The 23,553-nt window shown below is 45.3% G+C and overlaps 1 protein-coding gene across 1 annotated transcript in view; it reads left to right on the forward strand.

Moving 5' to 3' along the window:
* Positions 1–23,553, forward strand: part of Adam12 (ADAM metallopeptidase domain 12) — a 190,044-nt gene that overhangs the window by 94,727 nt on the left and 71,764 nt on the right. Inside the window, exons 6-8 of the mRNA XM_032895048.1 lie at positions 12,456–12,642; positions 18,548–18,613; positions 19,737–19,808. Of these exons, the coding sequence (XP_032750939.1) occupies positions 12,456–12,642; positions 18,548–18,613; positions 19,737–19,808 (325 nt within the window). The remainder of the gene's footprint in view (positions 1–12,455; positions 12,643–18,547; positions 18,614–19,736; positions 19,809–23,553) is intronic.

The following is a 23,553-nucleotide window of genomic DNA, read 5'->3' on the forward strand; positions in this document are numbered from 1 at the left end:
GAAGGGGCGCTACCCTTAGGCCTATGGGGGGCGAGAGAAGAAGGAGACCAAGCAAGATTCTGTTGTCAAGGTCTCATTTATTGGGGTGAACGTTACAGCTTTTAAGGCTTTCAGGTAGGGGGAGTGACCTTTGTGAAACACAGAGGAGGGGGAGGTGCGGATATAGGTAGTGATAGCTGGAGGCAAAGAGGTCAGGCGGTAGATGATGAGGTCAGGTGGTGGAGACACCGGGTGTTGATTCAGGAGGTAACAGGTATCTGCTAAGGGAGCTGAAGCATCCCTTGAATGTTATCTTCCTGTGCCGTAAATTCATGGGAGAGGCTTTTGTCCAACAATCTCAAGACTTATGGCAGTCATCTTAGGGGTGAGTCTCTGTGGCCAAACAGCCCAGAGTCACCTAGTCACTTTGAGCCATGCAGTCAAAAAGCGGCTAGGCTCAAATCCAATATGGCTCCATGCACACTCTCACGTTGCAGGCTCTGTGAATTGTTGGTACAGGGGACTGGCACTTCGATCATAATGAGCACAGTTTAGTTTTTGTCATATTGAATTATATTCTGATGACAAAGAAGCTGCTGGCATTAGTAAGTTTATATCCTGAGGGGGCTGGAAGCTTGAGGACCTTTCTTTCAAGTTCAGCAAACGTCTCCCAAGTGCATCTTAATTGTGCTGACTGGATCATTGCCACCCCTGGCAGAGTCACAGTGGCCCATGGATAGATGCTCTGGCCCAAACCTTATGTGTCCATACCTGGGCCAGGCTGACACAGGCAAATAATAGGAAAGGATTGGCAGCATCAAGAGCAATGGCGAGCATTAGCAAGAAGGACAAAAGGAAGCCAGGGATGCTGTGTGTGCCATGGTGGATCAACACTGAGATCCTTGATCGGTGGGGACATCCAGTTGTCAGGTGGTCTCTGTGAGGACATCAAAGTCTAGATGAGTAACAAGAACAAGGTGGATACACTTGATAAAATAGTTTATGAACCAGTGACCATTACTATCTTGAACTACTGGGCTGGGGGTTCCCAGAGTAAGACTCTGATGTGAGACTTCTCCTGGGGGCATATAAAGAAATATGTATGTACTCCAGATGGAGAAGACACCCCTAGGTCTGAGGAGGGCTTCTACCCCTGTAAATTGCTAAGTCAAACCAATGCGTGGGTTGGGGTTACTCATGGGAACATAGGTGACGTCACAGGGCAATCCTTTGTGCAACTCATAGACAGCTACTACAGAAGAGTTTCCTAACCCACAGCACATTCCTTACCTGCCTTGATTCATTTAGCTTTACCATTTTATTTCTTGAGACAAGATCTCACTTAGCCCAGGCTGTCCTGAAACTTGCTATGTAGCCAAGGCTTGCTTGAACTTCTAATCCTCCTGCTACTACCTCCCTAGTGCTAGAATTATGAGCATATGCCACTCCGCCTGGCTCCTGTTCTCCACCTCTAAACCTGTGAGACCCATGATCCTTCCGTGTACTCCAAGAGGGAGCACTGGTAACAGTTATCATACCCAACCCAGGGGAAACAGCTACACAGCACATCCTAAGGGAGCAAGATGCCCCAGGCACCTGCCACGCCAGCTACCACACACTTCATCCTTCCTGCACGGCCCACTATGTCTATTCCCACAACCTGCCTGAACTCTACAGACTCCTATAAAGACACAGGTAATCCCCACACAGCAGTCACCCAGACATAGCAGTGTCTGCATCCGCACCCACCTCCCATTCCCAACTCCTGGAAAGCCTTTCTTTCCCTGTCACGAGCCGCAGACTCCAGAACCGGCTGAGGAATGCTATGCAGTCACTGTGTGCTCCTGCCCACCCCCCTTCCCAGATATTCTTGCCACTCTAACACAGAGCACTCATCAACCGGGAAATCACAGGCCCGTGCTGTCAACTTTATCTTTCCATGAGAGAAGCAGAACGCTGTATCCAATCTACAGCTCCCCGACAGAAGAATCGATCAGGGTTGGAAATAAAGAACTGTATTTATCCATACTAGCACCAGCATGATAGACATTAAGATAGAAAATAGAGGTAGGTTTTGTGCTAAGTATGGTGTGCTTTGGAAACCCTAGGGCATGGAAGTAGCTGGGCGTCCTCAATCTGCAAAGAGAATTGGCTTGTACAAGTGCCTCTTCATTGGCTGCCCATAATGATGGACAAAATGCACCCAATTCTGTTTAATCCATAGATACACAGTTGTTCCTCTTGTACAGTTTAGGCCTAGAAACCATGTGTGCACATGTTTTTGCATGCGTGTGTGTGTGTGTGTGTGTGTGTGTGTGTGTGTGTGTGTGTGTGTGAGGTGAGCACTGGCTGCCTTCTGTTGATCTCTGTCCTCTGTTTTGGGACGAGATCTCTTACAGAGCCTGGAGCTCTCCAGTTCGTCTAGACCAGCTTTCAGTCAGGCCTGTCTCGACCTCCCCAGTACTTGGGGTATAGATGTGCAATGCCACATTCAGCTTCTCCTTGGATACTGAGCATCTGAACTCAGGTCTGCATGTTTGTGTGACAGGCATTTTACCCACTGAAGACTCCCCCAGGCCTGGACCAGAATTCTTCTTTAGCTCCATGCCCTCTTCCCTGAGGGAGCTGCCCTGTTCCACCATGCTGTTCTCTAGCTGTGTCCCAAGCATGTCCCATCACGTGTCTTGTTGTCATCCCTGTCTTCCCCCTACCTAGACTTAGTTGGTTTTTGCAAAGTCCACTCTATGTCAAGGTCAAATCGGAGGGACACCTCTCCATGAAGCCTCCATCTAATGCAGCTTCACCCTGAACCATGTGAATGGCATGTGCTCACTCACCTCAGCTCGTACGGCACCATTTGGTCCTCCATAAATACCTATCCATATCCTGTGTGCCCATTCTTTTCTCTGGATCTTCCCACCCTGTGCTAAGAGCCTTCAGCATGGAGAACCTCCCTGATGCATTCTGTGTAGTCCTTGGCCATAGACTGGAGCTTCTGATATGAGAGGCAACACAAGATGATTTTTTGAAATTCAACTAAATATCAAGGGCTGGAAGGGTAGCTCCACGGTAGCTCTCTTGCCAAGCATCCATGAAGCCCTAAGTTTGATTCTGAGCACCACAAAAAGTTCTGAAGGCAAACAGGAGAAGATTGACTCCCTGGCACCTAGAACGAGGGTCTTAAAGCCCACCTCCATAGTCACACTTTCTGCAACAAGGCCACAACTACTCCAAAGAGTGCCACTCCCTGGGCCAAGCATATTCACACCACCACAGGGGGTTTATTTGTGCCTATTAAATAAATATGTGTATTATTGCACTCCTGTAACTTTTGTCTTGATTTTAATATGTCATATGTGACACCAGATTTCATATATTAGATGCAGAAGAGGTTTCCTTCCCCACACTATTTGAAAATAGTCTTCCGGGTACTTTCCATAAAGGAGACTTATTCCGTGTTGTCCCTGGACTGTAGGGTGACCACTGTCTGAATTATTTTCTCACTGCTGTGACAAAATACATGATCAAAGAAACTTCGGGGTACAAGGGTTAGTTTGGGGTCACAGTTTGAGACTAAAGTCTGTCATGGTGGTTGAGGCCAAGCAAGGACAGCCCGAGCCATAAAGGCAAAGGCATGAGGCAACTGTTCACACTGCCTCCATAATCAGGAAGCAAAGAGAGAGAAATGCTGCTACTCATCTGGCTTCCTCTTTTCATTCTTTGTATTCAGCCTAGATGCCCCGCCTGTGGAATGGTGCCACCCACATTTAGAGTAGATACCTCTCCCCCAGTTACACCTCTCTGGAACACCCTGAGGTGTGTCTCCTAGCCTGAGGTGTGCCTTTGAAATCCAGGCACATTGGCAATAAAGACTAACCCTCATAACCACCATAGTCAAAAATAATAATTTTAACTGGAATCCAGACAAGCACAGCCATCGAAGGGTCACCGCTGTGTGCGTGCAGCATTATTGTCCATAATTTGACAATCTGAGTTAACGTGTTTGATGAAATCTGACTGTCTGGGCTGCGAAATCAAATGGCCCCTCTGCTCCTCTCCTTTTGCTGCCAGGGGCCTCTGCTGACATATGGCATTTCTTATGCATGTGTCGTTCCACAGTTGCTGCCCCCATCTCCACTTCTTCCCGCGTGTTACCATCTGTCTCTGGTAAGGACCTGTCCCCAGAATTAGGGCCCGCTCTCAGAACAATGTCATTGTAAGGGATGAGTTTTAATTACATCTTCAAAGGCTCTTTCTAGGCGTGATCTGTTCAGAGGGATTGGAGTTTAGCCCTTAAAACATCTCTGTTCAGCCCCACAGTGTCCTCGGGCTCTTGCTGCTTCAGTGGTGAAACAGGCCTGTGCCATCTGCTCCACAGGTTCTCCTTACATGCTAGAAAGGACAATCCACTCAAGAACCTGGGTTTTGTGGACAGAGGAAGTTAGGGAGTGACCACCAATAGGTCCCATTATCTTGGGGGGAAATGACAAACTGATTTGAGATTAGGCAGAGGCAGCATTTGTAAAAGCTAATATTCTAAAACCTAATGAACTGCTTTAAGCCAGTGGTTCTCAATCCCCCTAATGCTGCAAGCCTTTAGTACAGTTCCTAGTGTGGTGGTGATCCCCAGCCATAAAATTATTTTCATTTGCGACTTTATAACTGTACTTTCCCTACTGGTATGAATCATAATACACATATGATATTTCTTATTGTCTTATGCGACCCCCGTGGCAGGGTTGTTTGACCCCCTTTGTGGTTGTGACCCAAAGGTTGAGAACCACTGCAGTTTAAACCTAGTAATATACAGAATCTTTCTCTATGAAGCTGTTACTTGAAAAGGGGTCATGTCCCAGGCTGTCTCTTCACAGTAACAGCTCCTACTGTTGTTGATGATGTAGGAAGGCTTGAAGACACGATATTCAAAATAATCTGGGGAGCAGGAGGCTGGGAAGATGGCTCAGTGGCTAAGAGCATTTGTTGATCTGGCAGAGGACCCAGGTTCGGTTCCCAGCGCCTACATGGTGGTTAACAACCATCTGTAACTCCAGTTCCAGGAGATCCGGAGCCCTCTTCTGGTTTCGCAGGCACTGCGTGCAGATATACATGCAAGCAAAAATATCCATGCACATAAAACTAAAAATAAATAAATATAGTTTTTAATGCCTGGGACCAGCAGTGTCTCTGATCTCACATTTAAGATTTGGGTCTTTCCATCTAAGGATACTCAACTTGTAAATAACTGTTTCTAAATGCTTTGGAATCGTTTTGTCTTCAACATCTCTGTCATGCGTCTCACACTAGTGGCACAGTCCACTTGAAACAGCCCCAGGCTGTCGTCTTTGTGCCTAACTCAGTCCGTGGCACGTGGTCATGGCGGCAGTGGTGATGAATACTCTTGCTTGTTTTGCTTGTGAGTCAGATATGCCCATGGGAGCTGGTTCTGAGAATCAGCCTATGCTAATAGTGCTAATATTAGCTAATATTGCTGCCCTCACAGCTTATCACGCATCCATGAGGCAGGATATTACTTTTACCCATGAGCTCCTCCAGAAAAAGGGACTGAAATGAAATTTCATGGCAACTGCATTTCTACCTTGTGATTGACAACCTGACACAAAGACCAAAAGTTTTTCCTCAGGGCACCCTGCTTCTAGCAGGGCACTGAGCTAGCAGGGATAGTCAGTTTCTTCACTGTTCTTCATTGCTGTCTTACTGCAGTAGTCGGGATCCACCAGCCACTTTCCTGCCTGCCTGGGACTAATGACGAAATGGTAAGAACAGCAGCGTTTAGCTGCATTATTGCCCAATGGTCCCTTGCTTCAGTGACTGAAAGTCTGAATTTTTTAGGACAAAACCCTAACTTTGAGTGAATATAGAGCTGATCTGCTTTCCCAATGAAACCCCACAAAGACAATTTACCAGTTTGATAAATTCTTCTTCATGTCCGTTCAAGGGAAATAGAACAGTACTTTAAATATTTTCATTTTTTATGGGGCTTTGTTTTGTTTTGTTTTGTTTCTGACTGGGTCTCTGGTGTAGGCAAATGCTGGCTTCAAAGTGTGTGTATAATCTTGCACTCCCTTAAACGCAGCTTCATCGTCCATCTTTCAAGTACAAGGATTACAGCTAGTCACCGCCATACTTAGCCAGTGTGGTGCTAAGAAGGAAACAGACCCAGGGCCTCATGCATGCTGGGCAAGCAGGTCACCAGCTGAGCAACATCCTCGGCTCCAGATTTGGGATCTTAAGGGAAGGCCGTTGATTTTCCTGGCAGCCGCTCTCTCTCTGGTCTGTCTTTTTTCTCCTTCCAGCTTCAATATTGTTCTGGGAGCCTCGTTCCTCCCAAAGCAGAGCTGGTAGAAGTGGGTAAGGGTACACAGGAAAACACAAGCCTCACATACACAGGTCAGTGTTGGCTCTTTGGATCTTCTGTGAGCCACCTGGATACCTCAGACACTGGGGACGATGACTGGCACTTGAGATGCATGAAGATCACCACAGTCATTGGTATAATGAGGCAGATTTCAGTAGGCACCTACAATCTCCATCTTTCCCAAACTATGACACGTCTTCTTTAGGCCTTTCCTCCCTGGGGTATGGAGCGGGTAAAAACCTATGTTCCAAATCTGCTAGACTTAAATTCCCTACTCTGAGAGCCTTCCAACTTGACATTTATAACCAAATGTTTATGACATCCAACTTAAAACAAATTGTCTCCCTTATCTAACTTGGGGCCAGGGAGGGCTGTGAGAACATCACATTTCCACATCTCAGAAACCGTGAGTGCTTGAATCTTGGACAGTTCTTTCCAGAGATCTTTACAGCTAAATGATTAATTATACCCAAGATAGTCCAAAGCAATTATTTAATTATGCCGTATTGTAGGCTGCCAGCTGTGTGGAGCAAAGGGAAGGCCTTCACCCCTGTTTCTCAACATCTGGCCTTTGGATGACTTAAAAGATAAAAGGAGATATGAGAACATTTTTTATGACCAAGTAAAAGTTTCTAGAACTTTCCACTGAGTAGAAAAACTTTCGGCGGTTGGCTTCTCTCAAGCGATTAGAGCATTGTGCCATGTTTCATTCTCAGTCCCCAGATGACTGGAGTCAACGCAAATAGCGATGTGGACTTGAGTCTAGCCAAGTCAGCAAATTAAGATAGGATTTTAAAACATAGCTGGCATTACTTACTTCCAGTGCTTCTTTTTTAATTATTAATATTTGCCCGGTTGGCGTGTCTAAGGGTGAGAGTAAGACATTGAAAGTCACCCACTCCTATTGTGTTGGAGTTCATCTGTGACTACAGATCTGGCGGTATCTGTCTTATGACGTGGGATGAGCCTACATTTGGGACATACATGCTTGAAATTGTGTTTTCTCTTGGATGGCTCTCTTGGTCTATATGAAGTGACTTACTTTCTCTCTTCTGACAACTCCTGGCTACAAGCCTATTTTGTCAGATATTAGGATGATTACACCTGCTTCTTCTTGGTCCCATTTGCTTGGGAGACTATTTTCCATCCATTCATTTCAAGGTGATGTTTACTTGTGGCCCTAAGGTATATTTCTTGAAGGAGAAAAATAAGAATTCTGTCCTCTAATTCTGTCTTGTAGTCTGTAGCCCTTGATTGGTGGGTTGAGATTATCCACAGACAGAGTCATTACTGACAGGTGTGTGTAACCATGTCATTCTTGTTGACTGTATGGTGTATAAGGATGTTGTAGTCCTCCTTTGATTTATTTCTCTTTCCCTCTTTCCCATCACTTATTTTTTTCCTCCACTAGCCTTTTGACTGTCTTTATCTTTCTCTTCAATCCCAAGTGTTCGCCGCAGTTTTCTGTGTAGGAGCAGTTTGATGGCCATGAATTACTTTAGCCTGCCTTAACCATGGAAAGTGCTTCCTTCACCCTCCTTTATGATAGATGGCTCTGCAGGCTATATTAACCTGGGTTGGCACTTGCGAGCCTGCAGATTTTGAAATGCCTCATCCCAAGCCCTTGTGCTTTTGCAGTTTTGATTGAAAAGTCAACAATTGTTCTGATGGTCTTACCTTTCCTCGTGGCCTGGCTCTTCTCTTTTGAAGCTTTCAGTGTACTTCCTGTGTTCTGTGCACTCTGTTTTCAAACTGGAAGGTGACACGGGAAGCTTCTTTCCTAGTCTTGTCTACTGAGTGTTCTGTTGTCCCTCTTGTTTCTGGGTCAGCTTCTCTTTCCCCAGATTTGGGGACTGTCTTCTGTGAAATAGTTTCATCTTTTGCATGAAGTTCTTCTCCCTCTTCGGTGTCCATAATTTGTCACTTTTTCCTGTCTGTGGTGTCCTCACATCCATGTATGTTCCACCCATACATTTTGCAATCTATCATTGGCCTTGATGGGCTGATCCACTGGTTGTATTTTGTCTCCACACCTTGCTATTCCATCGCGACATAGTCTGGTGAGGGACTTTACACTCAACTGTTCATTTCTATCTTCTTTTTCATCTCTAATTTCTTCAGGATTTCTTTACTTCAATATCACTTCACTTTCTATTTCCAGGTCATGAGTTGACTTCCTTACCTAGTTTTGTTTGTGTGTGCTCTCTGGGAAAATATTTGCAACCCCTACAAGCTCTTTGAACAAATTTACAATCATTCCTTTGACTTTTGTGACTTGGGTTTTATCTAAGTCCTTCTCATCATGGATCGGTGTAGGAGGGAGACGCAAAGTCCTGATCTTTCAGATCACTTCAGTTTTTGTATTTGGATCTGCTCATGTGATGTCAGATGGTTGGCTAAGATTTTTCTTCTTATTTTAATTCTGATCACATCTCTTCTTTCAGTGGAGGGATTTACAGTTCAAGAGAGATGAGGTTGTAGCAGAGTCCTGGTGGATGAACTTTCCCTGCTCTGTCAAACTGGTGCAGGCACCAAGATTGATCATTAGTCCCTCCCTGTGGGTTGACACTGGCTGCAGGAATAGGCACTATCTAGTAGTTAACCCACTCTCAGAGTAGAGTGAGTAGCAGGTGTCTATAAAACAGATACTTGTTAAATAACAATTGTTTTAGTGAGTAAAGGAACCCATGTGGTACGGTCTGTACTGATATGTTAGTAATTGTAGGTATGGGTGGGAGGAAAAGAAATGGAGACGAGAAGTCAGGGTGTTGCTAGATGGGAACTAGAGAAAGGGGAGCACCTCAAACAAGGAAAAAATTATGGACAAATTATGGACACCTAAGAGGGAGAAGAATTTCAAGTGAAAGATGAAATTATTCCACAGAAGAAAACAACCACAGAAGAAAATCCCCAAATCTAGGGAAAGAGAAACCAACCCAGATTCAAAAAGGACACAGAACACTGAACAGACAAGAGTGGAAAAGAGGCTACCTGTGCTGTAGTATATTCTTAAAACCAAAGAAAACAGAATAGAAGGAATCCATAGAGAATGCACACGTAGAGGAAGAGTAGGGATAGTAGAGGCAAGGAGGGGAAGGGACTGAAGAGATAATGGTAGCAGACAGAGTGGGTAAAGATATAGACTATGATGTCATCTACCAGGTCAGCCTTTGGGCTTTAGGCAGTGTAATGGGAAGAAAAGAGATAGGGAAAAAGAAAAGAAATAGGGAGAATAGCGTGAGCATGGGGATGGTGCTGTTCTGCTATGCTGCCTGGGGTATTATATAGATAAGGAGTAATTGCAGGGAGTGGGGCTGAGATCTCAGCAGAGATTTAAGAGACTGCAGTCGGTGGCCTGGATGTTGGTTTTTGTCTCCCTGGGCAGATCGCTTCGTTGCCTTCCTTGCTCTGCCCTGAGCTCTCCTCCTTGTTGATTTTCAGCAGTCCTTTCTTCTTGCAGGAGTTCCTAGCTCCAGCTCTCCATGAAGTTTTCTTAATGAGAAAACTCTGTGCTGTGAGCCCGAGGATAGTGAGGTAGCCTCCATGCGGCTGCCATGCTTCAATTCCCAGCGCCTCAGCAGGGGTTGTTGTACAATGCCCAAAGCATTGCCTAGAGCTTGTGCATGGCTCTCACTGTGTCACTGTTCCCACTGGAACATTAATGGGGTCCTGGTGGCAGTCTTCTGGGGCCCAGTCAATAAAAATCTCCATTATCACAGCTTTTGTAGGTTTTCTGGACAAGGGCTTTTAGCCCAGTTTGCTAAGGACTGTTGGAGTTGTCTGGATTCTGTATCGGTGACAGCAGTGAGTCCAGGATCAACGTATAGGAAGTTTGTTGGCCTGGTGGTAGAGAAAGTTAGCTGTGATGTTGATCAAGTGTATCCTGGGGACTGATGAGGGAGTTATGAGAGAGCCCTGTTTTCTTTATTTCCCTAACCATAATCAATCACTCTCTTGGATGTGGCTTCTAAGCCGCGGCCTTACCCAGAGTTCCCTTGCCCATGTATTTTCAAACTCTACCCTTTTATTTCCAAGCCTAACTGTTGGCTCACAGGGTTCTGTTTTGGTCACTGTCATTCCCAGAAGGGTGTTTATCTTATGAGTGTAGCATTTGATATCAGGGAGCAACAGATGGCCAGCATTCCTGTGGGTAGGATACATTCATGAAGTATGAGATTTGCCTGAAATGATCAGTCTTTGGGATAACCTGTGAACAGCAGCCTGATATGGGACCCTGTCCTTACACAAGGAAGAAAGATGCCACCATTTAAACAGTAACTTGGTCACTGTGGGGATGAACGTTCTCACTGAGTGATGTAGCAATTATGCCCGGAAGTTAATGTTACCCACATAGTGCCAGGGAAGTTTGGGACACACAGGAGCCTAAACATAGCTAGGAAGTGTCAGAGCTGGAGCTTGAACTTGGAGCTGCAGGGCGCCAGAATCCCCTTACCCAGCTATAGGATGGGGCAACTTCCACAGTGTTCCTCGGTTCCGTAAAGGGTTTCCCATTTGATGTGCAAACAAGAAGACTGGAGTTCAGATCCTCAGAATACAAGTAAATGCCTGAAGGACAGAGCAGCTATAATTTCAGCCTTAGAAGGTGTATGCATGTGGTCCCCAGAGCAAGTGTGACTGGCCATAGGTCATCCCTGAGTTTGACTGAGAGATCCTGCCTCAAAGAATAAGGTGTAAAGTGATCAAAGAAGGTTCATAAAATTGACCTTTGGCCTCCATATGCGTACACCCACATACACACACAAGAAGATAAAATTGAGCTCAGACTTAAGGCTATCACCACACATACCCAAAGATTAGCCCACATGTTTGGTGTACTCTATTAATTACTTTTCTTGTTAGTGTGGGAAAACACCTAATGAAGTAATTTAAGGGAGACAAGGTTTGCATTGACTTATAATGCAAGGGATACAGTCAGCCTGCTGGGAGAGCATGGCAGCAGGAGCTAGATAAAGGCTTCTGGCCCTGTTACACCACAGTCAGGAAGAGAATGGACAGAAAGTAGGGTTGGGCTCTAAAGCCTCAAGTCCCACCCACCTGACCTACTTCTTCCAGCAAGGCTCTGCCACATAAAGGTTCTGCAGCCTTCCTGAATAGCACCGCAATCTGGGGATCACAGCGTGCTAGGGAGCACAGCACTCTAGGGAGCACCACAGGCTTGGGAGCACCAAAAGCCGGGGAGCACCAAAAGCCGGGGAGCACCAAAAGCTGGGGAGCACTGGTCACATGAGCTGGGTGTGGGGGGAGGACATTATACATTCAGCCCACAGCAAGTTCCAAGATAGGTTCTTTGACATGTTCATCTCCCACAGATTAAGTTTCTAAAAAGCATTATAAATCTTCCCCCATTTTTGTATCTGAATCTCTTCAAAGATTTAGAAAACAGGTTTGACCAGGACAAATTATTTCAGAGCAGAAATTGTGTTTTTAAAGAGAAGGGACGATTTCCTTTCTGAGCTATGTCTGCTAATTCACATGCACTTAGTGTCACACTGGATCTTTTTGCCAGACTCTCTTTCCCAGTGATATATCTTTGAGATTTACAAAAACAAAAACCAAAATCAGAGAGGCACAATGAAAGTCTGTTCTTTACTATAAAAATATTTCGAACAAGTGAAATCCCCAAACTTGGTTTTCAAACAATTTCAAAAGTGAATGACACAAACACAAACTATATAAATGTCTTTTCCTCCTAAGGCTTGAAAATACACATAAGTCAGGATTTCCCCTTTTATTTTGTCTTTCATTAAAAACTGCATCACGGGGGCTAGAGAGATGCTTCAGTGACTGACAGCACTCAAGGGGACCAAAACTCAATTCCCAGCACCCATCCCTGGTGCCTCATACACATTTGTAACTCCAGCTCTGGGAACCAACATTGTCTTTGGGTGCCTTAGACCCTTCCACACATGTGGTATGTACACACACACACACACACACACACACACACATACAAATGCATGAATACACACACACACCAACACAGAAATAAGTAAGAGTACATTTAAAAAAAAAACTCTTATCTTTACCATAAATGAGGTACTGTTCTTAAAAATTAATATCTGTATTACCTTCTTAACAGGGGACTAATCGTGTTTGAAAATAAAACCTACATCTTAGAACCGATGAAAAACACCACTGACAGATACAAACTCGTCCCGGCTGAGAACATGAAGAACATCCAAGGGCTGTGTGGGTCACATCATAACAAGTCCAGCCTCACCGTGGAGGATGTCTTCCCTGAACCCTCTCAGATGCGGGGAAGAAGGGTAAGAGGGGATTCTAAGTTCATGTTTCTTGAGCTGAGAGCTGAAAGAGAGTTAAGAGGTTGCTGCAGGATATTGTGGGGATGGAATGAGCCCCGTTCCTCAGGAGGTAGGGATGTCCTGAGGAGAGTATCTTTACAAACTCAAATCCCTGCACCTTCACAGCAATTGTAAACATCAGATTGTTAACTTGTGATGAGTAAAGTCCTATCCTCAGGATCACAGGATGTCAAAGTCATAGACAGCTATGGGAAGCCCAGGGTAAGGGATCCTGGTGGTCAACACAGCAAACATGGGTTCCCCACCCCCTCTCACTCTCCACACTGAGGTTTCCTCATCCCACACTGTGGGGGTCTCAGAAGTAGGGACAGAAGAAGTACATGCTTTAGCCACTGGCATGTGCAGAGGCCATTAGTCTTCTCCAGTGACTTTACCAAAGTCTTGTTTATCCCTGGGCCATGTTGCCAGTGTGTTCCTTCCCTCCAGGGCTGTGGAGCAGTCTGCCTTGTCTGACCTCCTGCCCTGACGCCTTTTTTGCTGTAGCACTGTAGTTGTCAACAGAGTCTATACTACAGGCTAATTCCCCTCACCAACATTTCCCATGATACCCTGGAACAACACTGCCCCATGATGCCTGCTGATTGCCATTCACATGGGCTGTACAGGTCACAGTAGAGCTTTGTCTTTGTCTGCCTTCCCATAGACAGAAGTGCTCAACCCTTCCAGGGCCCACCTCACCATTGGTGTTTAAGGGATAGGGGTCGGGGGAGCCTATCTGAATTCCAGGATCTTAATATTACCCAGGAATGCCAGCAATGATAGCAAACTCATGATCTTAACAATATGGAGGAAGGGGGTGAGGAATTCACTGGCATTCTTGTTACACAGCCAGTTCTGCGGATCCTATTTCAAAATAACAACAAAATGAGGCTAGAGAAATCTCTCAGTCTGTAAAGCACGTGTATGTAGACCTGAGTTTGATCTCCAGGACCTATATTAATAACTAAAAGAAAAAAACACTAGGCATACTGATGCTGTATTGGAATATCATCTCTGGGAAGGTAGAGGCAAGAGGATCTCTGGAGATCCCTGGCCGGCCAGCCTAAACTATTTGGCGAGTTTGTTGAAAATTTCTGTCTCAAAAGCAAAACTGAACTAAACTAACCAACCAACCAACCAACAAAAGCAGCAACCTATGAATGGCATCCTGAGGAAGAACACCTGAAACTACCTTCTGGTCTATACACACTTACACACATGAGCACATGAGCACATGTACCTACATACATGTGCACATACACACTTATGCACATACACATAAACATGTGTACACACATGCACACATTCATGCACATATGCCCACATATGCACATACATGTACACACACACACGAGAGAGAGCAGGGAGATGTTTTCAGCAGCAGCAGCAGCAGCAGCAGCAGCAGCAGCAGCAGCAGCAGCACCTCAGTTCAGGAAAGGCTTCTTTCTCATTCCCCTGCTGCCCCACCCCTCTTGAGTGACAGGCCTAAGAGCTAGAATGAGAGGCAGCCTCTACAGTCCCTCTCATGTTTATTTCACTCTTCAAACATGCCTGCTTTTGAGTCCAGACCCCAGCCAGGATGTGACCGAGCCAAGCTTCACCCATGATAAACAAGTAGAACATTTGCATTTTGTTTTCAGACTCTTGGCTTCAAGTACCTGGTCGAATGCCTGTTACCCACATTGCATGATTTGTAACTTGACAGTTTAAATGATGCTCAAATGTGCTCCCATTTCATTTAGAAGTACAAACTTGGTCTGTACTTGCTGACCGTATTTTAATTCTCTGAGCATCCACAGCTCTCTAGAACCATGATTAGCACCGTCATTTCCAGTCACATTGGCATGGAGAGAAATAAGAAGCCCTGCCTAATGGCACTGTTTTGCTAATATGGGAGAGTAAATGAAACCTTTAAGTGGAAAAGGGAAGGCATGGACGCCCGTGCCATTCACCTCAACTCCCACCATTGCTCTGAAATTCCTTGTGATGGTCTTACAGAGGGAAAGAAAACATCCTAAACTGGAGGCATATAATATAGATGATACAAAAATTAATTTCCAAATAAGCAGAATACTTGGGAGTTCCAGAGCATGTTGGGAAGCTCTGTGATGAACAGGCAGAACACAGATTCGAGGCTACTGCCCAGCATTTGCCTCCCTATGCTGTCTTTATTCCCTACTTAAAGAACAGTCAATGGAGCTGCAGCTAATTAATCTTGTTTACAACGCATGCCAAGCACCATTGCTCTTCTCCAGTGTTTCCCTGACCCCTCCTAAATGTTAACTACCTCAACCTCTCTGCAGATGTTTGCATTTTTTTTTTCCTTCACTGAGCATCACGAATCCATCTGATTTGGGTGCTCATATTTGGGTGTTTGTGCCAACTCTCACATAAAGCTGGCCTGTTTGTCACTTTTACAGGGCTCTCTATTATATAGTGGTGAAAGCCCCCATTTGCTTCTGGAAGGTAAAGGTGTCATCATTTCCTCTCTGGGGATTTTTAAGTCCATTCTAAAGTTTCTTGGTACTCGGCTCACATGCCTGGATGCCTTCCCTCCCCATGGGCCACCAATCAAGAGCTTGGGGTTCATTTGAGGCCTCTGCATAAGGCCTCAAGTTGTATCCCTGGCATCCCATAAACTGAATATGGGGGTGGGTGCCTGCAAACCTAGTACTCTAGAGGGAAAGGCTGGAAGATTAGAAGTTCAAAATCATCCTTGGCTCCATAGTGAGTTAGAGGCCAGCCTGGATTACAGAAAGAATAGAAAAGGATTTTAGCGGCCACCTCAGAAAGCTTTGTGAGAGAGACAGAGGCTAAATCTGCTAAAAAGAAAATCAAACCATAATAGCAGAGAAGGGAACTGCTTCGTGAAAGCAGTTAAGTGGCCTTGGTCTTGTCCATCCCCATATATCTAGTACCTAACCCATCACAGGGCACACAGCAAGCTCCCAGAGGACACTGTGGGATGCGCAAATGTTCTGCCAAAGGTTTGGCCCTAGGGAGACAGGATCGCTGTCAAACCCATTGGTACCTGGTCTCTCCTTGTTTTCCTAGCTCAAGTTAAGCTCTCTGTAATGGAGATCACAGCAAGCTCTTCAGAGCACAGTCAGATCTGGGAACATGGCTGGGTTGACTATCAGAAGTCCAGGAACTAGTTCCCTCTCGGGTACCTTGTTCCCAACTCTATCCCTTCCTCAGGTTTGGGAATGAGCTTTTGTTCACAATCCTGCAAAGGTGAAAATTCAGTCAACCAAGCGGTTTCTAATGTTGCTGCCCATATCACAAATATGAAGTATATTTTTTTTAAACTGGACAGCCTAGATAGGTAGAGATCCCATGGAGGTAATTTAAGCCTCTCTTTCAGCAGGGAGCTGGCCACTCCCCTGTGGCTTTTCATTACGATGTGGTTAAACTTCTCTCTGAGCTTGCAATTCTCTAAATTCATGAGAAAATGTGGATTTCTCCGAAAACTGCAGAGACAGGAAAATTGTGTTCATGTGTTTGTTTTCATTATCTGGGATTGTATGTTTTCTAAACGATGATCCAAGGCCAGTTGGAAATGTCCTCTGCTCGTAGATTTCTCCCTCTGCAGTCCGAGAAGTGTAAATGCCTAAGCAGCCAGAGCTCTCTCAAAGAGTTTTTCATGAGAGATTAATTTATTTCTCCATTTCCACAGCCATGTTTTTGTCTGCACGATTAGCTGGATTTGTTCACGGTTGAACAGGGTCTATTGGGGAAGAGAGGGTTGGAGAGAAAGAAGTTGACTCCTGGGAGCTGGAAAGATGGCGCAGTCAGTAAACTGCATCCTGCTCTGGGTTCAGCTCCCCAGAACCCATGTATAACAGAGCCAGATGGGGCAGCATGCACCTGTCATCCCAGCACCAGCAGAGGATCCCAGGGACTCACTAGCAAGCCAACCTAACCGAAATGAAAAGCTCCCAGTCCTCTGAGAAATGATGTCTCAAAAAGAAAAAAAATCAAGGTAGAAAAGGTTAAAGGAAGGCACTTGCCATCAACCTCTGGTCTCCACTTACATTGTATGGGTGTGTGTATGTGTATGTGTGTGTGTGTATGTATGTGTGTGTGTGTGTGTGCATGTGCACGCTCATGCTCCTGCATTCATTCTCTCTCTCTCTCTCTCTCTCTCTCTCTCTCTCTCTCTCTCTCTCTCTCTCTCTCACACACACACACACACACACACACACACACACACACACACACCCCTACCTACAGGAGCATGATACAAGCACACATCACAGAGGTGAGAGGAGAAAGGTTGGAAAAGTTCTATTCCTTTGCCCACTAAGTAAAGGGAAAGCACAAGACTCTTCATTTCCAGAAGTGTCTCATTTTGAACACACAGGGGGGGGGCTAACTTTGCCTTTCTGAGTTTGTAGTTAGCACGGTGAAGCCTGCCTGTGCATACAGTGACCAAACCTGACAGTTTCTCCTTGCAGCACCGTAAAAGCGTGAGAAATTATACCTTTCATGGTACTTTATTTTCCTTCCTCCATGAGGTTTCCAGATTTCTTCAGGGACACCTAAATTCATGAATCAGCACAGCTGGGCAGCAAGCAGGAACACCACTATAATACAAACATTTTTCTTGTAAAAATCTGTTTGGAAGATCCTGGACGGCTGGAGATTTGTTTTATGAAAGATGTTTCCCTCCGGATTATGTGACTGGAAACCTGATTCAAAGCATGCCTTCATCCCTCTTGCTTTTGTCTGGACAAGTGGTTGTAACATTGAGTTTTCAGCTTAAGCCCTGTATGAGACTTAAGTCATAAACCAGCAATTTCAGTTGGGAAGAACCAGAGACAAGCCCAACCCCCACTTCCTTCAACTGTGTGTTATTGCAGAAACAGAAGGCTTTCTTTCTTTCTTTTTTTCTTTTTTTGTTTTCAGTGTTTGAGTTTTTTGAGACCACCCTCCATGAATTGTTTTATTTCCCCTAAAAATGCCTTTGGGATCCACCCAGTAATTTGCAGAAGAGTGCAAATGCTTTCTGAGGAAGCTTGATTAAAATGTTATAACCTGCCTCGGAGGCCATCTTGTTTGGAGCTCTCTCTCTACTGCTGAGCGCTCTGCTCTGCACCTTGATACACAGTTTCCGTATTCAGCTGCTCCACTCTTGCGTATATCAACCCTCCCATGTAATCTCCCAGAGCTTTTAAAAGATACTGTTTCTTCCTGATCTCTGCCTGCTCCTTTGTATTTTGCCTCTCTGCACCTCCCTTTGCCTTTCTGCTCATCAGCATCTTCTATGGCTTCAATCTATGTTCTTAAAAGACTGGCCACCAGCATCCCTTCCTCAGAAAGAACACAAGAATGCAGCATTTCCCAGAGGGATCACAGTTTCTCTACAAAGTGTGTTCTCTACTTTCCTCAAAACGTGGAGCAGATGCACATGGGCCATAAAAGTTCAAGAAACACTAGTGACAGGCTGGGCTGCAGTGTAGCCTTTCAAGGTCTTCACACCCATGTATGATCTACAACAGCAAGCCTTTGCTGGCCCTGGTTCTAGAATGATCTTTGGAGATGTTTATGCATTTGTTTTGTTTAAAAATAACCATGACTTCTTTTAAATTCGCAATCAATGAGACAGCAAGAATGTTATAAACTCCTTTTTAAGGTTTCCCATGTGGAAGTGGAAACCAGATCACCCCCCTTGAGGCTTCACAAGATCACTGGGTCTGGGAGTCAACATCTAGAGGGTACACAGCCACAAAGCCAGGGAGAGCAAGAGTCTCCCCTCTGAATATTGTTATCGTTGTCTTATTTGTCTTATTTGTGAAAGACATGCACAATGTTCTAGCGTCTCTGTGAAGGATTAAGGGAAACTAAAACTCTCACTTTCTTTTGACAGCATAAAAGAGAGACCCTTAAGATGACCAAGTACGTAGAACTGGTTATTGTGGCAGACAACAGAGAGGTAAGGACCTGTGAAACTCCTCTGTACAGCTGGTCCCAAAAAGAATGCAAGAAAGTACTTGGCCAGTTAGGACTAGCTTTACCTCGATTGTTGATGTTTTCTTACAAATACTAGAGATGAGAATTTAAAAATGGCCTTTTTGATCTGAGGAAGCATAGACCATTTAAGATGCATCTAGTGTAACATAATAATTGCAAAGTGAACTGGCCAATAACACAGGGTTTCTCTGTAGCTAAACTAAATAAGGAGAATTGTCTAGGAAGAATGAGAGATGGCTTTAAATTACATTTTGACATTTTGGGAAATGTTGGACCTGCCTTAATATGAATGAATGAATGAATGAATGAATGAATGAATGAATGAACGAACGAATGCTATGCAAGCATGGTAGAGAAATCCTTCCCTCTTGTGATAATAGCTTTGCACTGTTGTTTTTTCTTTCAATTCATTTTTATTCCATTTTCTTCCCTATGGTTTCTTACCGTTCTATTAACATACTATAAATTTGTGACATTTTTCTCTTAAACACGTTCAACATCCAAAGACAAAAACAACTTGACAAATTCTCAGAAAACTCTCCCCATTCTGGAAGGCCAATTTAAGGGAAGGAATGGGTTAACTTTTCCCCCGTTCTCCTTGGACATGTTGCATGAGCTTCTCATATTTAATGTTTAAAAGCAAATAAAAAGGAAGCATCTCAGGAAGTTACAATCAAGGAGATGGTATTAAAAGTGGCCTTGGAGAATCTTCCATTGTCCGTTTAATCTTGCCAAAATATGTCCCTCCCTCCATCACTTATGAAGTTGGAAGAATTGCAAACGTTACTGTCTTGGCAACTGCGGGGACTCCCCAGCTGGGGAAACTACCTGGCACAATGGGAGCCCCCCCCCTTTTTTTTTCTTTTTTTTGGAGCTGGGGACCGAACCCAGGGCCTTGCGTTTGCTAGGCAAGCGCTCTACCACTGAGCTAAATCCCTAACCCCAATGGGAGCCCCTTGAACTGTACTGGAAGCTCCCTCCCCCTCCCCCAGGAGTACAGGGTGTCACCAAAGCCCAGGATCCGGGCGGAGGAATCCTGATTGATATTCTTACCATTATTAATGCTGGCATTTAAAATTGTTAAGTTTCAGAGGCAAGGAAAAGATCTGGAGAAAGTGAAGCAGCGGTTAATAGAGATCGCCAATCATGTGGACAAGGTGAGTTCCTTTGCAGGTGATTAAACCTCGCAGCTGATGCCAGTGTGTGGAAGTGAGGTTGGGAAAATTAAACACACCTCCTGCGACTGAGCAAAAAGACCAAAGGCTGCCCCTGGGGCCTGTGCTTGTCCTCTGAGTGGCCAGTCCTCTGAGCAGGTGCTTTCCAAGTCCTGGGCAACTTAGGAGATTCCAGCCCTAGCTGGTCTGGACGGTGATGGCTTTGGGGACTCAGCTTCCTCTAGGATCTTGTCTTGCCAGGAAGTGTTCCAGCCTAAGAGATTTCTGGACAATGCATTAGACAGAATCCTGGTAGAGTACATTGAAACCTCAAGAATTTGATAGCCTGGCCTCTTCCCTGCTCTCCCATGTGGAGTTCATGATGCACCAGTGTGGACTAGAGGGTGGACTTTACAAGCTCCACTGTCAGAACCCAGAAGCTGACTTCTGGTTCAGTCACATTCGTCCCCCTCCTCCTTCCATCTATAGGACACATACCTGTAAGAAGAACTGTGGAGGAAGGCACTTTTATTTTTACTTATGGCTTTGGGAGTTTCAGTCTGAGGTCTGCTGGCTCCAAGGCCGTGGACCGTCATGGCAGAGAGGGTATGGTGGAGCACAATTGCTCAACTTGTGGTGGCCAGGGAGCTGAGAGAGGCAAGGAGTGGCCCCCCATTGTATCTTTTAAGGACACACCCTTGTAATCCTTAAACTAGATCCTTCCTCCCAATAATAGCACCCTAGGATTACTCCAGCCAGGCAGTAACCATTTGATTATGTCAGAATCTTCACAACCCAATCACATCAAGGATTGATGAATCAAGCCATTTGCAGAAGCTCCTTGGAGAACACTTCCTCTAAGAACAACAGCTATTGGAAGACCCTCACTGGGAATGAGAGAGACCCCACCACCATTTTCACAAGATGATTTCTGGGAATCTGATTCTTTCTATAGCTTGCTGGCAAGGAAATGGGAGTTCTGTCTAAAGCATCCTTCTCTCAGTGGCCCTCCTGACAAATAGAATCTGGACTATTTGGGACTGGTGGCTCTCATCTGAGGCAGGGCTTCTCTCAACGGCTTACATATCACTCCTGACAGGCAGTAGGGGGAAGGGGCTTCCAAAGACTTGTCTGACTTCTTGTTTGCTGGCAGAGGTGAGGGAAGTACCTGGACACAAGTGTTTTCAGATGTCCCCTGGAGATGCTCATAATCTATGTGGCTGGCAGCTCCAGGCACCAAAGCCAAGAATTCACCTGGTACATGTCTACACTACAGATGTCACCAGTGGAGAGAAGAGACAAAGCTGAGCTTCTCAATAGGAACACATCTCCTACCCATGACCTCTACATGAAAAGGAAGGTCTGCCTATAGCTGCTCCTCACACAGACAGGCTTCTGTGACACAGAGCACTTTAGAAGGACTCCTTGCTACATCCTTCTTTCCAAGAAGTCCTGTTCTGTTCAACTCACATTCTCAACATTTTCAGAAGAAGGAAGGCAAATGCCCTTCCATAAATTTATCTATACCCTACAAGAGCTTATAGACCATACTGTCCCAAATTCTATGCATCATGAACTTAGAAGCCATCAGATTTGTAGTCCCTTTTTTGCAGTCACAGCAGACCAATAGCAGAGAGACACAGAAACCCTTCCTCCTGCACCCAAGTGACAGCTCTTCAATGATACTGTGAGGAGAGGTCTCTAGAGTCACAGGTGAGAGCCACTCATTGTCCCTGGCATAGGGACAGAGGTTATCGCAAATGCAACAGTAACCGTGCAAGGTGGAGCGTGGGTGAGTAGTGCACTCAGAACAGCCAAGGCCTTGGTCTGCTCCTGCCCCTTCTAGGTACAGTAGGTAACTCCTTGTGCTCACAGTGCATGGCCACATATAGGTGTGTGCACGTGTTTGTGTATGCACACATGCATGTTCATCCGTGCTGATGTGCATATGTGCATGCATGCTTGTGTTTGTGTGTGAACAGAATGCACATAGCTAGAGTGGGAGCTGATTGAGTTGGAATTTAGACTGCCAAAGGTCCCGGTTCTTCCATCAGACCCTGGGGGCAGACTGAACTCTGGAGCAACACATGATTTTAAGTATGTTTTAGTAGTAACTCTTTGCATATTACTGTGTATCCTAAAGTTGAAAGATGAAGGAGAATCCCAGTTAGGGAACCAGTCTTTTGGGAAGGGGGAATGTGGTAAAGCATGGATGCTGGGAAATATGTCAACATTGCACAGGAATTAAACCTGGGTCATAGTGACTAAGGATGTGGGTTAATTATCCACCTTCCATGCATGAAGCACTGAGTCCTATCCCTGGCACCACAGAAGCTGACCCCAGTGGAGCTTGCCTGTATTTCCAGCCCCTGGAAGGTAGAGGCAGGAGATCAGAAGTCTAAGCTCATTCTCACCTACAGAGTGAGTTGGGGGCTAACCTGGGTTTCCTGAGACTCGTCTAAAATGGAAAAGCAGGATCACAACCAGGCTGAGGTGCTGGAATTCCCTAGGGTGTTTTGTTTGCTCATGCAACTACCTTTAAAATAATCCTTCCTACGTTTTATCCTTCCTATTCCACTCTGATTGACCTGAGAGGAGGCTTGGCCCAGATCCATCCAGAGTTTGCCAAAACTTGGTGACATAAAGCCAAGACAGAGTGACAGAAAGTGAAAAGATTAAGTAGTTAAAAGAACAGTCCAGCACACTAACAATGCCAAGGCAGACTATCATCTGATAGCCCCCAGCCCCTCTTCCCTAAAGAGGGAAAGCGCTTATTCTGACCCTCAGAAGTAAAAGGAGAAGATGGGCTACATCAACATCTAACTAGAATTGCCCATTCTAAGAAGTGATAATCTGGTCCTCTGCCCTTACCTGTCTTTATAGTTCTATCTAGGTCTATTCTAGGTTCTTCTATCTTGCTTCAGTTTATGAAACTGAAAATGAGCAAATGGGGGAGGGGTCTATTAATAGTTTGTGCTACTTATAGAAGACCCAGTGGGCTCCTGGACAAAGGAGGGCTGAGCCAATTCGCTGAGTAAAAAGACATGTTTAGCCCTGGCATTCCTCTTCACCTTTCTACAGCTTCTAGAGACCCTGGAGAGGACACCTAAACTCCTTGGGCAACTCTATCCACAGCTATTGGCTCCAGGCAACATCAGACTTCCCAGTTTCGGTTTTGCAACTACACTCTTGGGAGAGTTTCAGCCCAAAACTCATTGACTGTCTCAGTGGCCACTTCCTCATTTGCTGACATCTTGGCTCAGTTTGGGCATTCTAAATTAATAACCATTTAGCCGTACTGGCTGGGAGAAAGAGAAAGCTTCGGACTGGAAGACAGAGAAGTGACTCAGAGACAAAGGTGAAGTCCCAAACAGGGTCAGGAAATCCTAGGTAACAGGAACAGAATGACTGCCTGATGTTCACGCTTCTAGCAAAAAAAGGGGCATTCTTCCTGGGTCTGGATTACACTGGTGGCGCAGGAACAGCAAAGTTTATGGACTGAAGCTTCACATCTTGAAGCCATCACTCCAACCCAGCCTTCTTAAGTTGTGACATCAGCTCCAAGCCTCAGTAGCCATCCTCTGAAGGACTCTGAATTACTTCTGCAGTCTTCACTCTTGTGACCTCCCTCTCTTTTCGTCCCCTCAAGCCAGTCGCCTCAAAAATGCAAACTCTCCTGAGACCCTAGGGAGCTCTACGTCCCTTGTCTCTTATCCATTCCAGAAAGCTTTGACCCCCTCCACCACAG

Source organism: Rattus rattus, chromosome 2 (assembly GCF_011064425.1).
Source record: "Rattus rattus isolate New Zealand chromosome 2, Rrattus_CSIRO_v1, whole genome shotgun sequence".
NCBI classification, from domain to species: Eukaryota; Metazoa; Chordata; class Mammalia; order Rodentia; family Muridae; genus Rattus; species Rattus rattus.